The 13,879-nt window shown below is 33.0% G+C and overlaps 1 protein-coding gene across 1 annotated transcript in view; it reads right to left on the bottom strand.

The window, feature by feature from the left end:
- LOC124370692 overlaps positions 1-12,025 on the bottom strand; it is a gene marked incomplete at its 3' end in the record, with an annotated part of 34,455 nt that extends 22,430 nt beyond the window's left edge. The window contains exon 1 of the mRNA XM_046828978.1: positions 11,915-12,025. Within this exon, the coding sequence (XP_046684934.1) occupies positions 11,915-12,025 (111 nt within the window). The remainder of the gene's footprint in view (positions 1-11,914) is intronic.
- Between the last annotated feature and the right edge of the window lie 1,854 nt (positions 12,026-13,879).

Here is a 13,879-nt window from a genome sequence, read left to right as displayed (position 1 = left end):
TAAATGGTATTTTTTTTCTCACCTATGTATTCTCTTTTGTCAACTATATTTTATACTGTAAACACTGTTTTTAGAATCCTGGGCGCCATTTTTGGGTTTTGTCTTACGAGACTGAGTATTATGTGCTTTAAAACGCGGTTCTAATGTTGTACTTTCTACCTACTCTTCTAATTTTCTCCGATAATCCCAGTGCATAAGGGATTGACATAAACGCAAATTTATAACTATTCTGTTTTTCAGATTCAGGAATGATTCTTCTGATTCGTTTGCACTTATTTATTGGTAATTGAGGGTATTCATTGCGTCTAAGATCCAATTCAACTTTCTCTTTTAGTCCATCTTTATCTGAGGATAAACTCTGCTCTATCAAATAACGAGTAGGCCACTCCTTCTTTGATAGATTTTTTATGGTTTTGATTGATAATTTAAATATTTTTCTGTGTGTGTCTTCTTGGTAAGAATTTAGTAACTTTGTACTGTATTTTAAATCCTTCTCTGCCAATAACTAACCTAACACATAATTTACAAACTAGGTTAAAATAAACAAATTATACCCCGCGTTGTGACACGCGCAAGTTCGGAATTATAATCCACCATGTTGTGTGTCAACTTCACTAACTAAAACATGCACACCTTCTTCCGCTGTCCACGTTGGGAAAGGCCCCGCCTGGCACCACAAGAAAACTCGGTGTTTTTTTCGGTGGACACGGTCTGTAAAAATATTATGGAGGATGAGGGGAACTAGGATTGTTTGTCACAGGTCGTCCGGCGTCCTCCTGGAAAAGAAACCCGATCTGGACCGCGAAGTGGGCCACATCCCTTGACCGAGCGGCTGCATAAGGAGCGAGCCCTACGGGCTTACGCCAAATTTAGGCCTAGCCTGACGTAATGTAATGAACAATCCCAGGTTAGAGGAGGTTTTTTAGAGGGTAACCCCGTTTTTTAGGGCAGTTCCACACACTGTAGGCTGTCCACCTGAGTGCGTAATTGCATTTTTCCTGCCTCTCCTTAAAAAAAAGAAATACAATATATATATATATATATATATATATATATATATATATATATATATATATATATATATATATATATATATATATATATATATATATATATATATAATACGCCACTATATCACACAATTATTGTAATAAGCAGGTGGCATTGTCGGTTTTCTTAATGATATACGCGATCCTAACATTTTTGTTTATCAATCAAATCAAAACCATAATAACAATGTCCTGTGACGTCATTCCACTGACTGACGATCAGGCTCTGAGCTCATCATGACTTAACCTCTGGGGCGATGTTCCCTAAACGTTAATCAACTTCCTAATGATTACTGTCCTAAAATTATTGAGCAAATTCCATTCTTTTAATATATTGCCCTTCAGTTCGTAGCCTAGAACTTATCTAGATGAACTTAGGAAAGATGAATGAAAATATCAATTTTTTCTAAAACCATTGATGTCGTAAATGTTGTTATAAACACATTGCTTTACTCACGTTACAATATTTCAATGCCAAAGTTAAAATTGTGAATCGCCATTTTAACAGATGTTTTATATGGCATTGAATAAAACATCTTTGATCTCTTTTATTCAGACTCATTGATATTTATAATATACATTTATCCATCCGTCTTAGCCACTTATCTGTCAAAGATATTCTACTGCTAAAACATTCCTTCGCTGAACTTAGTATATGCTCTACGTTATTTGTATTAAAAATGAATAATACTATACACTAGCTGGATGTTTTTATATAAAGAAATATAAACACAAATATACTATTATGTTATTAACTCGACATTACAGGATTATCTTATATATATTAGAATAATGAATGGTTAACTAGAACCATTTTTTGAAACTTATTTTATTTCAGACATGTGTTTCGGTATTAAAACCATCATCAGTGTGAACATTAACCTCTAATTACTGATGATGGTTTAGTACCTAAACACATGTCTAAAATAAAATAATTTTTACAAGGGGTTTTATTTGATCCCTTCAGTTCATTACTCTAACAAATATACTGATATTCAAATTCATTATTTTAAAATTCACTTCATTCTATAGTCTACTGGGAGGGTAGACTATAAAATGATTCCTTTTTGTTATTATTGATTCCTTGATATATTGATAAACATTTACACACCATATGCTTACCTTTACATAATACATCGTTACAACTATATATCAGTGAGAGATATAATTACATTTTATATTGTAAACAATTGACACAATTTATCTTATTTATAAAACTAAGAAATATATAGCACATAATTTCATGAATGTGAGTAATACAGTGGTGTTGGATTTGATCTTGGTGTATCTATTAAACAGTTCATTAATTACTCAAACATCAAAAAGTAAAGATTGTTACTGGAAACATATAACTGAGTGATAACATCAGATTGGAAAACGTTTTGGAGCAAACAAAATAACAACAACGCTGAACATTTTACGTGCAAGAACCGATTGGGCACGTTTACTGTCAGAGAGATGGATGCGAGTTTTTGCTTGTCCCAACCACACTGAATCACTTATTTTATTTATTTTCAACTGAGACATTGTAAGCGTACGCATTTATAAAATAATACAACTGGTTTTTAAGGTATGGAAATAAACGTATAACATAGGTTTTTCAAATTAAATTTCATGGAAAATCCAGATATTAATTAATCGTGATACATGGAATATTAGGGGGTTGGAATACAATTTTATCGTGTTGTAAATAATCGGTTGATATTCACCGAAAATCGGCAGTAGGGTTTAAATTTGAAATTTTTTTTATTGATAATTAATAAATTTATTTTATAGTCGCACTATTACAGATACCTTCCTTGAATATAGGAGCAGTAGAGACTTTTTTAAATAATTCTACACGGTGTTCTTTAAAATAATAATTGAACTAATAATATATATTGAAAAATTAAAGAAATCGATTATTTAAAAATTTTTTTCAAAATATAAAATGGAATAGTTATTAGTCAACAAAGTTTAATTTTTCCTAACTAAAATTTGTTAAAAACTTTCTAATTTCTTTGTAGTGTATTTTAATTTTAAGCAAAATCGAATTGTATTTTAAATTCTTACTATAAAATAAAATATTCTTACCATTAGTGATCATTTGAGTCTGGTTCAACTTATCCAACATTGCTAAAACTTTGGGACTTTAATGGTTATAATTCATAGCGATTTTTTTCTTTTCACAGAAGGGTTACGACTCAAAAATAAAGAGAAATAATCTAATGAACAATTTACTCTTCAAAGTTTGATGTTTAATATTTTACGACTTTACATTGTTAGAGAACCATTTACGGTGAGGTTTCTCTTTCTCTGTGTGATTTAAAAATTATAATCTTGAACAAATAATGTACTGGACCGTGTTTATTACCGTCGGCTAACTCAGCAATACCAGGATATTGCGATTATACCCCTTGAAAAACTCAATAAGTTGTAGACTTATATCTTTCTCGTATTTTTCTTCTATAAATCTCATTGTTGTTGGTAAAATTCAAATCAATAAATTGTTATAAGGCATAGTAGAGCATTTTTGTATTAGTATTTAACTTATTAGCTTCACTACAACCAATTTAAGAAAACAAGTTTCAAAATAGATTGCTTTTCATATAAAGTCCAAAACGTTTATTACCTCGCTTTTATGATCGGGTAGTAAGTAATTGAAAATAATTTTTATTGTTCGTGCGCACTAATTATTAAGAGAATTAATGTGGAATTGAAGTTTAGTTCAATAATAGAGCACATGTCACAGAGTATAAATTATGCAAGCACCAAAATAGTCTGATGGTAAACCGTCTACAGTAACACCACACATTATATGACAATATTTATTGCTTGCTAAATTATTTTTTTGGACAATCTTTAATGTGGAAAAACTACACAAGGAACGTCAATGTAGTCTTTACACGTTTAGTTTCATATCTGCTCATTACTTGAGATCTGGCTTTATGTAGAAATACTATTAAAATTAGTAAACAACTTGGTAACTTCAGATCTTGAAAGTTTCAACGTGACAAAATAAATAAGACGCTTTTTGTATTATTGAATAAACTCACTTTGATTGTTGATTCAAAGACGTAGAATTGTGTTAAACTTAAAATCTATAGCGCTATTTTCCGAACTTAGTTAAACTCTTTTCAACAGAGAGTTTTCTAAGACTTATTGTGGAAAGATATTCATTTAAGTCGTTATAAAATCTTAATTATTGTGACTCTACAACGAAAGTTGTTGAAATAAGTAAGATCTACCAGACTCAGATAAAGACGTTCCGTATTTTAACAAACTGAAAACGGCTGAATTTTATGAGATAGGCAAATGTGATCCGAAGTGCGTTACTTAATTTGTTTCGGACCATCGTAAGAGATATATTGCGTGATGAATTTTACTTTACAGCCTATTAACCTCTTGAAATACAGTTTATAATTGAAGGATAGAAATATTTTATAAATTGATTGCCGCTATCTATAATAGTGTGTAGTTGTTAAAGTTTGTAAAAATTGTTTCAGGCAAAATGTAGCTACAAAACTTTGAGGCGCTACTGGTTGGCTTTTTACTTGTTATCCGTGTCTTCGTACAAAATGTCGTGTTGTGTAGCATTAATTTTATAGATATATCCTTTTTACCAAACAATGTACAAAACACACCTGATTGTGTGAGCTTTACCAAAAATTTGACTTCTGTCTCTCTGCACAGCGTCTTGAAAACTAATTGAGGTATACACTTAAGATGTTACCCGAACCTTTATTTATATATGATGATATATATATATATATATATATATATATATATATATATATATATATATATATATATCATTATATATATATATATCATTATATAAATATATATCATTATATAAATATATATCATTATATAAATATATATCAATTTATATATATATATATATATATATATATATATATACAGGGTGGAAAAAAAGTATGGAAACGCTCTCACTAATTTTGTATGGCTTCACTTATACAAATTAAATTTTGTACATCACCACTTGTATTAAGAACCTAGTTTTTGAGACCAGTGGGGACGTTTTATCTTTCAGGGGGACGGCCCGTGAAGAGTCGGACGAAAATCTTAAATGTAAGCATAGGCCGAGTTTGGTATCAAAATTAAAGGTCTAGTAAAAGAGAAACTCATTACCGCAAACCGCACTTAAAAAGGTTGACCCTATCCAGAGTACGGGCCGTTTGAATTTCATAGGTAACGTTTGTTTTAATTATCATTTCTCCGCAATTTCACAGTCTCAAGTAAACTGTTCTGACTGAAAATGACAATTTATGGAACACAATTATCCAAAAGAATTAAATTAAAAATTATCTATGTATTACAAAAAAATAACCATAACCTTTTAAATGAGGTGCTCAAAACTGCTCTCCGAACACTTGTTGGCAATGAGCTAGTCTATTATAAAAACCTACTGCAGTCACATTTTAAAGCATCTCGGGTGTAATTCTTCTTGCTTCTTCTAATAAACGATTTGTGAGCTCCTCAATGTTGGCTGCTGGTTTAGTTTTATACACATTATCTTTTAAGAAGCCCCACAAAAAGAAATCTAGTGGATTAAGATCCGCTGACCTAGCCGGCCACTCAACGGTACCCCTGCGACCAATCCAACGGTTAGGAAACACTTCATTTAACAGATTGCGCACCCGCAAATAGTAATGGGGCGGTGCTCCATCTTGCTGAAACCATACTGCATTAAAATTTGCCCAAGAAGAGCACTCACTGCTGGCAAAATGTTATTTGTCAACACATTGAAATAAATTTCGCCTGTCAGATTTCCACCTATCACAAACGGTCCCTACAATGTTTATTGTTTATTATTCCAGCCCACATATTCACTTTCTGAGGCCTTTGTGTGTGGCCTTCTATCATCCAGTGTGGATTATGGTCGGCCCAGTAACGGCAATTATGCTTATTAACTTGTCCATTAACAAAGAATGTAGCTTCTTCTGAAAAACAATTATTTTTAAGTTCGATATTATATCGAACTTAAAAAATTTTGAATTTCGTCACACTTTCTCATCATTATTTCGCAAAATTCAGTCCTTCGATCAAAATCATCCTCTGCAAGTTCTTGGGTTAGGGTTACTTTAAAAGGGTGATACTTGTTTTTGTGTAAAACATTCAACACTGAGAGTATGGCTCATATCAAGATCTTCTGCAGCCACTCTGGCCGAGGTGCTGGGATTTTTCAACAAATGTTTTGAGTACATCCAAAGAGTTTTGTTCATTTGTTGCCGATTTAGGCCTGCCACTTCTTTCGCGATCTTTGACTGTTCTAGTTTCTTCAAATCTTTTTTACTGTCTTAAACACTGTTGACTTACTAATTGGGGGTCTATCAAGAAAAGTGTCATTAAACAAATGCGCGGTTTCTTCATAGGGACGAACTAGATATCCATATCCACGCATCATAAGCAGCGTGCTTCTCTCAAACTCACTAAGCGAAATTGCTTTTAAAACTAGTAGAATAAAAATGTAAACACTTAAGTAAAAAAATTTATAACTATCGCAGTACCTTCTAGTGAAGACTTTCAACTTTATCTTACGTGGACGAAATTTATAACGTAGACTAAAAACCAAGCTGATATTAAAAAATACAAAACTGTGGAGTTTTGCTGTGATAGTACTGTTTGTATTGCCTAAACCAGTTTTATGTTTGCCTGAGATAAAAGGGCTGGAGGGACTGGACCTTGACCTCATGTTGATAAGGAGTTACGGTGGTATTATTGAATACTCTCAGTTTCTTGAAGACAAGACAGGAAAACCCTATTTACTGTTATCCAACAAATGTAGAGGTAAAAAAAAATAATTTTTTGTTGGAATTTGTTTTACATTTTACATAACCCGACATAAAACATACTACTGAAAGTAAATTAGTTACTTTCACAAGACAAAATTACTAAATTTCTTTGTCATGAAATTCATACGGCCCGTACTCTGGATAGGGTCAACCTTTTTAAGTGCGGTTTGCGGTAATGAGTTTCTCTTTACTAGACCTTTAATTTGATACCAAAACTCGGCCTATGCTTACATTTAAGATTTTCGTCCGACTCTTCACGGCCGTCCCCCTGAAAAGATAAAATGTCCCCACTGGTCTCAAAAACTAGGTTCTTAATACAAGTGGTGATGTACAAAATTTAATTTTTATAAGTGAAGCCATACAAAATTAGTGAAAGCGTTTCCATACTTTTTTCCACCCTGTATATATATATATATATCATTTATGATGATAAATTCCCCTTAATGTGGTTTCGATTTGTGATATCGATACCTAACTGTCTAAGGATATCTCAAGACAAGACTGATCTGTAGACACAATGGTGAACAATATCCCCCCCACATTGTGGGAGGGAGAATGTACAGCCTGTCAACCTGTCTGTCATCCGCAGAATATCTTGAAAGCAAAGTTTGCTTGAAATTTTGTATGAAGCTTTATTTCTACATTGATAGAAATTTTAATTACTTAACGTGCATATCAGGCCAAGGATTTGGCTAGGCTTTAGTGAGCACAGTTTATTATTAGTTCAATATCCCAACAAAGAGTTTAATAATTTATAATTTTTAGATAGAACGTCATATCCTAATAGACAAGATTATTTCAACATTGTTATATGCCTTTCTATCAAATTTGGCTGGCAGTTAGTGAAGCCTTTTTTCAAGGGGATATATCAAGATTGAATATAAACTAGAAATATGAAAGTTCGCTCCTAATAGGCATGAAAGAGTTCGATGATGGTGGATGTCCTTTCATAGGATTTAGCTGAGAGTTAGTGAACTTTATTACTGATGGAGGATGTGTAGAGAAAGAATCTCGCATGGAAACTACAGGCTTGGAATTGTGATAAATCATCAACTATTCAAAAGCAAGTTTGATGTCCCTGCTATGGCCAGCCCTCATCTGAGCAGTTTACCATCAATCACAAACTCTCTGCCTTCAAACATGAGGAATTTTTGGGAGGAGAGATATTGCAGCAGTCCTTTTGGGCATGATTACAAGTACGTTCAGTACTTTTTGGCGGTAGTAAGTCAAGGCAGCTCTTCTGAAAATAGGGATGAACCATATAACACCAGGATGTCGTTGAGCCATAGCCCTTACAAGTAATATCCATTAGCCTCGAAACAGCGAAGCCTGGTCTCACGTAACTCTACCTTATACAAATGATGATCATCTTAAGATATTCCCATCTTTGCTTTCAATTTCAAATAATTTGGTTTAAATTAAACCTGGGCAAAATGAGTCATTCTAATGAATAACTGATATTTAATTTAATCTTAAATTTAAATTTGTAGTTGAATAAAGGATATTTAATTATTCATTGAAACAACTTATTAGTTGGAATTGTGGATAATTATTCAACATTTTTCGTTATGATAAGAGATAATTATCACTACACATATAAAGAAAAATAAGATAGCAAACGAAAGATTCCTCATGGACAAGATATATAATTAACTTAGAACGCTTGAAGGAAAATGGAGTAAACAGAATAAAAACAGAGTTGTATCGTTTGTGTAGAATAACCGCTTTTAAACGATGTCGGAGAGATGGATGCCGGTTTTGCTTCCTTCAATTACAATTTAAACTGAATCACCAGCTGTACTGAAAATGTATAATCCATTAACAAACAGAAAAACAATGTAACTCTTACAGATTTAATGTTGTAGCCTAATTTACTCAGAGTGAGATTATAATATACGTTCACAATATAAATTAATGCTTTCTAAAAAAAACCTCCCAAAATAGTTTATTTCCGACGCCAGTTCAGTATATAACTGCCGATGCAAGTTCTTACTTACCTTACCTTTATAATATTTTAATTTTATACTGCAATTTTACTACATAATATTAACATTGCAGAAAGATTATAATATTAGGTTGTAAACAGAACAAAAATTGAAAAGCAGAATAATTGTACTTAAATGTACATAATAATAGCTATAAATTAACATTAACAATTATTAAAGGTTTTATGTCTTGAAAATAATATTTTATGTCATAAGATTTTAAGTATTTTTTTATTTTATAGTATGTATCTGAGCGATATGCTTAATCTTGAATCTTTAATTTACAAGATACAATATTACATGTCAAATAACAGAACAATAATGAATAAAATCAAACGCCACATCCATTAGTTGAATAAAATTTTGGATATATAACGAATTCATACATTGCTGGTAATCAAATTTTATGTATAAAAAACCACAGAAATTTCGTAGTACTAGTAGGTATATGTCCTTTAAAGGAGGCAAAACAAAGGTTTAATACTAAGTTATATTTTTGAGATACGTAATTTCTCAGTTAAAGATTATCCTATCTATTTCGATAAAACCTCCATAACTGCTATTACTACTGATGTTATAAGCACAAATATGATACGTAGATTTTATTTATATATTTATTAGTAAAATCAAATTAAATCTTGTTCCTAACAATTTGACATTGTATGGCAAACGTCATAATTAGTTCTAAATTTTTAAACTCTCATACCATATTACCACCACGTTCAAACTTACATAATTTTTCATATATTCTAGTCTCATTCATCCTTCGCAAATCTCAACCCACTTCCAGCGCTGGAGTCAGTCATAGAATTGGGCAGTCTCCCAGTTAACGCAAGAAACTCGTCAACGCTGTAGAATGCCTTTGACACCAGAAAGCGCTTAAGACGAGCTTTGACGTCTTGAGCGTTTGGGCGTTTTTCATAAAATTTGGCAATCTGTTGATGAAATGAACACCTGCCTGCGAAAGCAAGTGCTCATAAACCACCGTTCTGTGTCTTCCAGTTATCTCTGTCTCTAGTCTCATACCCGTGTATGTCACGTCCTCTGGTAAGGGCACATTTAGACAAACAGAACAAAAATTTTTCTAAAATGTAGAGACTAGGCAAAGTCAACAGTTGCAAATTTTTTAATGCTATTCTGCACGAGTCTCTGAAATTCAACTTTGCGATAGTACGAATCGCTTTTTTGCAATTTGAAGACCCTCAAGAAATTATTGCCTGTACAGGCTCCCCACAACACCACTCCATAGGAAAGGTGAGATTGAATTAGCCCATGATATGCCGCAATCAATACCTGACTGGGGCAATACCGGGCCAAGGACCTCAAAACATATATTCCTGAGGACGGTTTGGCACACACATGGTCAATGTGATTATTCCATGTCAATCCTCGATAGAGGAGTACTCCAAGGAATTTTGAGGAGTATACTTCTTCCAGTATGGAATCTGCCAATATGACGGATGACCCACATTGAGAGTCCACTGGACGCAGTGCAAAATTTAGCACTTTAGATTTCGAAGAATACGTTTGAAGCTTGAGGCTATCGAAATATTGAACACAATTGTTGATATTGACGAAGGTTTGTAGTTACAATCCTTCTTGTGAGTTATCTCTGAAACAGAGAGTCGTGTCATCAGCATACAGCACGATTTTACCATGCAGCAGCGATGAATGTATGTCGTTTTACATACAACAGGAAAATGATTGGAATGAGTATAGAGCCCTGAGGAACTACATAACTCAGTTGCATTGGTTTGGAAAATTTGTTTGAGATCTGAACCACTTGAGCTCTCTGACTTAAAAATCATAAAAGCCGTAAGAGTGGCACGCCTCGGATACCATAAGATTGTAGTATTTTAAACAGTATTTCATGGTAAACGCAATCGAATGTTTTAGAAAGGTCAAGGAACACACTTAATGTGTGATCCTGACGTTCTAGCCCCTCTTCAACCATATCAACCAGACTCACATCACTGCGTATATCTTCGATTTATTTTTCCTGAATCCAAATTGGTGTTCAGAAACTTGGTTGTTTTTATTTAAGAAGTAAAGCAATATTTTTCTAAAATGTTTTTTTTTTCAAATATTTTGCTTAAAACAGGCGAAATTGAAGCCGATAGTTATTTATTGAAAAGAGGGTTTCTTTTTTGAAAATTGGATGCACTTTTGCAATTTTTAGGAGAGAGGGAAAAACTACTGAGTTTAAAAGACAAATTGACAAATTGAGTCAGTGGTTTCACAATATGCCTTGAGCGTTTTTTTAATTAACCACATGGATCTCAATTATAGACCATTTCATTTTGTGGCTGGGAGTTGTTGAATATTCTATCGAGCTCTTTCTCAACTACGGGAGTCAGAGCCATTCAGGCTGTTGGACTGTCTACGCGTGGGATTCCCCTGTGGCAGTGATTGACGAGGGCCCCGTCCGTAAGCAAAGGATGCAAAAATCCATTAAACTCGTCGGCAACCCTAGAAGTGTGTCCAACTCACAAGTGTGTCCTCAATTTTGAATGTGATTTACTTGAATTCTTGATGTTTATTGTTAATGATGTCCCATGCATGGTTTTGAAACGTTTTTTGAAAAAATAATTGATTTTGAGACATCATGCGCTTTTGCAGCTTAGATCACCTTTCTGTAAATTGTTTTATAATTTTTAAAAATTGAACTGTTCATTGGCTGTTTTTTTTGTTTATTTCGGAGAAAAATTTTCCTCTCGAAACCAGAATACCTTAGGTGACTCAAGTATTATTTACCTTCTTTTGACAAACTTAGATAGTTTTTTTTGTAGGGCAACAGTTGTTGAGATGGAAATTCAAACGTTCATTGAAAGTTTGCTCCTGCTCTACGACGGGGTGTGAGAAATTTAGGAAAATTCCACTTTTATTAGGAAATGAGAGCGATATTTTCTGGCCTTTTGTCTCTTATTGTTTTTATACTTTTTGGTTCTCTCGCGATTCGTTTTCCACTAATGACAGCCTCTTGGCCATAGTGGTCCGAGATAGCTGTGTTGACCACATACACTGTGACATTTTCAATGTTCGTGATGATGTTATTAATAGCCGACTGTGTTTTAGCCGTCACTCTCGTTGGAGTTTTGGCCAACAGTTCAAAGCCAAATGACCTCAGCAGATCGATTAGCTGCTTGGTGGATGGATGGTTACTGTCTATCGCATCCACGTTGAGATCGCCCATCAAGACGTATTCGTGTTGATGGTTAGTCAGGTCAGTGAGTAACGCTTCGAATTTAAAAAAAAAACTTATCTTCATTTCCACTGGGAGACCTGTAAATCCCTATCACAATTAATGTTGACCTGTTAGTTTGCACTTTGATTCCAACAGCTTGGAAATTTTTCGCAGTCGGTATTAGTAATTAATTAATTGCGGTTTCATACGCAATTTCTTATTGAAAATAGAAACACACCAAGTGCATATTACTTTTAAATTACATTTTAGACACTCTTGAGATAAGGCACAGTGACTGAAAGATATTCCGATATTCTGAGCCATTGTACATTTAAGTTTATAGAACAGAGATTTTAGATCCTGGAGTTAAAGAGTGAAATATTTTATATAAGTATCAGTGAAATAACTAAGATTTCTCTCCAACATTCGATATTTGATTGCCGCTCAGCGAATAACGGCATATAAAGCTTTCAGTGGATTTTTAAATCATCGTTGTGACGAATTCTCTTTTAATTACTGTAATGGACGGCAAATGCTGATACTTTTGTAATACGAGTTGATATATACAAAAACAAATATTGTTTGATAACATTTGTTTGGAAGAAGCCACGTTCATTTTATTACTTGTCACCACTTAAGTTGAAATATATAGCATTGTTTTACAAAAGCGTTATAAAAAGTCTCTTATTGCATTACACACCCTATCATCATTATCATAATAATAATATCTTCAATAATAAAGATTCATAATGCGCGTCTTCAATAAAAATGATTCACTCAGTTCACACAATCATTTCACAGAAAATCATAAAATTCGTATCTACAACAATTTGCAATCTTATGAGATATTTTATGTTTGCGACTGTCAATTCGCATTTTTTTGTGCGAGAATTGTAATTATTGTATTTATGAGAAAATAAAATGTGTTACTTCTATAATACGATTCTTAGAACGGCATAACGATTACAACACAAAATAAAATTAAATGGGTTGAGAAAAATATTTTATTATACATGTTATTACTAGAGCTTTTTTAAGCGATGGCGCAGTGTAGCGGGTACGGTGGTTATCGCAAGATAGCCGAATCAAGCAACGTCGAGAGTGGCTGCTCTTTGTGATCCTGAACCACTGAATGAACCTATCCTTGCAAGCAGTCCGGTCGCCTTGCTTAATAGTGTTGGAATCAGAAGTCATCCTTAAGGCGTTAGTCCCAGGTTAAGTGTTAGTGAGGGATTCTTAGCCCTAACTTCACTTGGTATAATAAGACATTACTTTATTTTTCTTTCAACAATATTACTTAACAGTTTGAAATAAAAATGCACAACAAGTAAAAAAATTTTAAGAAATATTTCTTTTAATTCCGTCCTCCTAGTATTTTGAATACAACAGTTTATTGTATACCAGACGAGTTTATAACATTTATTTTATTTAGTTCAGGTTATTTACTTAGTTATTAAATAATGTCAAAGTAATCCATTTTGGTGTAACTGTCGTTAAGTTTCGAGCACTGTAACGTGTGTAATGTTGACATGTAAAATAAGCACGTATAGAGCATCACATTGCCAGACGTGGTTAAATTTTTCAATTAAAATTTAATTTTTAAAAAATGGTTTTAATTCAAGTCGTTCTATGTGTTACTTTATGTTATCATAGACAGCTTTTTTGGGTCTGTTATTATCAGAATCTGTACAATACTTACCAGACTGTTATATTACTATCTATAGTACACGCTAAGAGGAAATACATTATCATTCCTGAAGAGGTAGACAAGTTGTAGTCTATCACATCGTCTTAGTCAGAAAAGTTTTAGTAGTAGAGTTAGAGTTTAGACTCCTGCACTGACTGCGATAGTACTAGAAGAGA

Source organism: Homalodisca vitripennis, unplaced genomic scaffold (genome assembly GCF_021130785.1).
Source record: "Homalodisca vitripennis isolate AUS2020 unplaced genomic scaffold, UT_GWSS_2.1 ScUCBcl_441;HRSCAF=2454, whole genome shotgun sequence".
NCBI lineage: Eukaryota > Metazoa > Arthropoda > Insecta > Hemiptera > Cicadellidae > Homalodisca > Homalodisca vitripennis.
The sequence above is the reverse complement of the archived record's forward strand: the minus strand, read 5'-3'. Positions and strand labels throughout refer to the sequence as shown.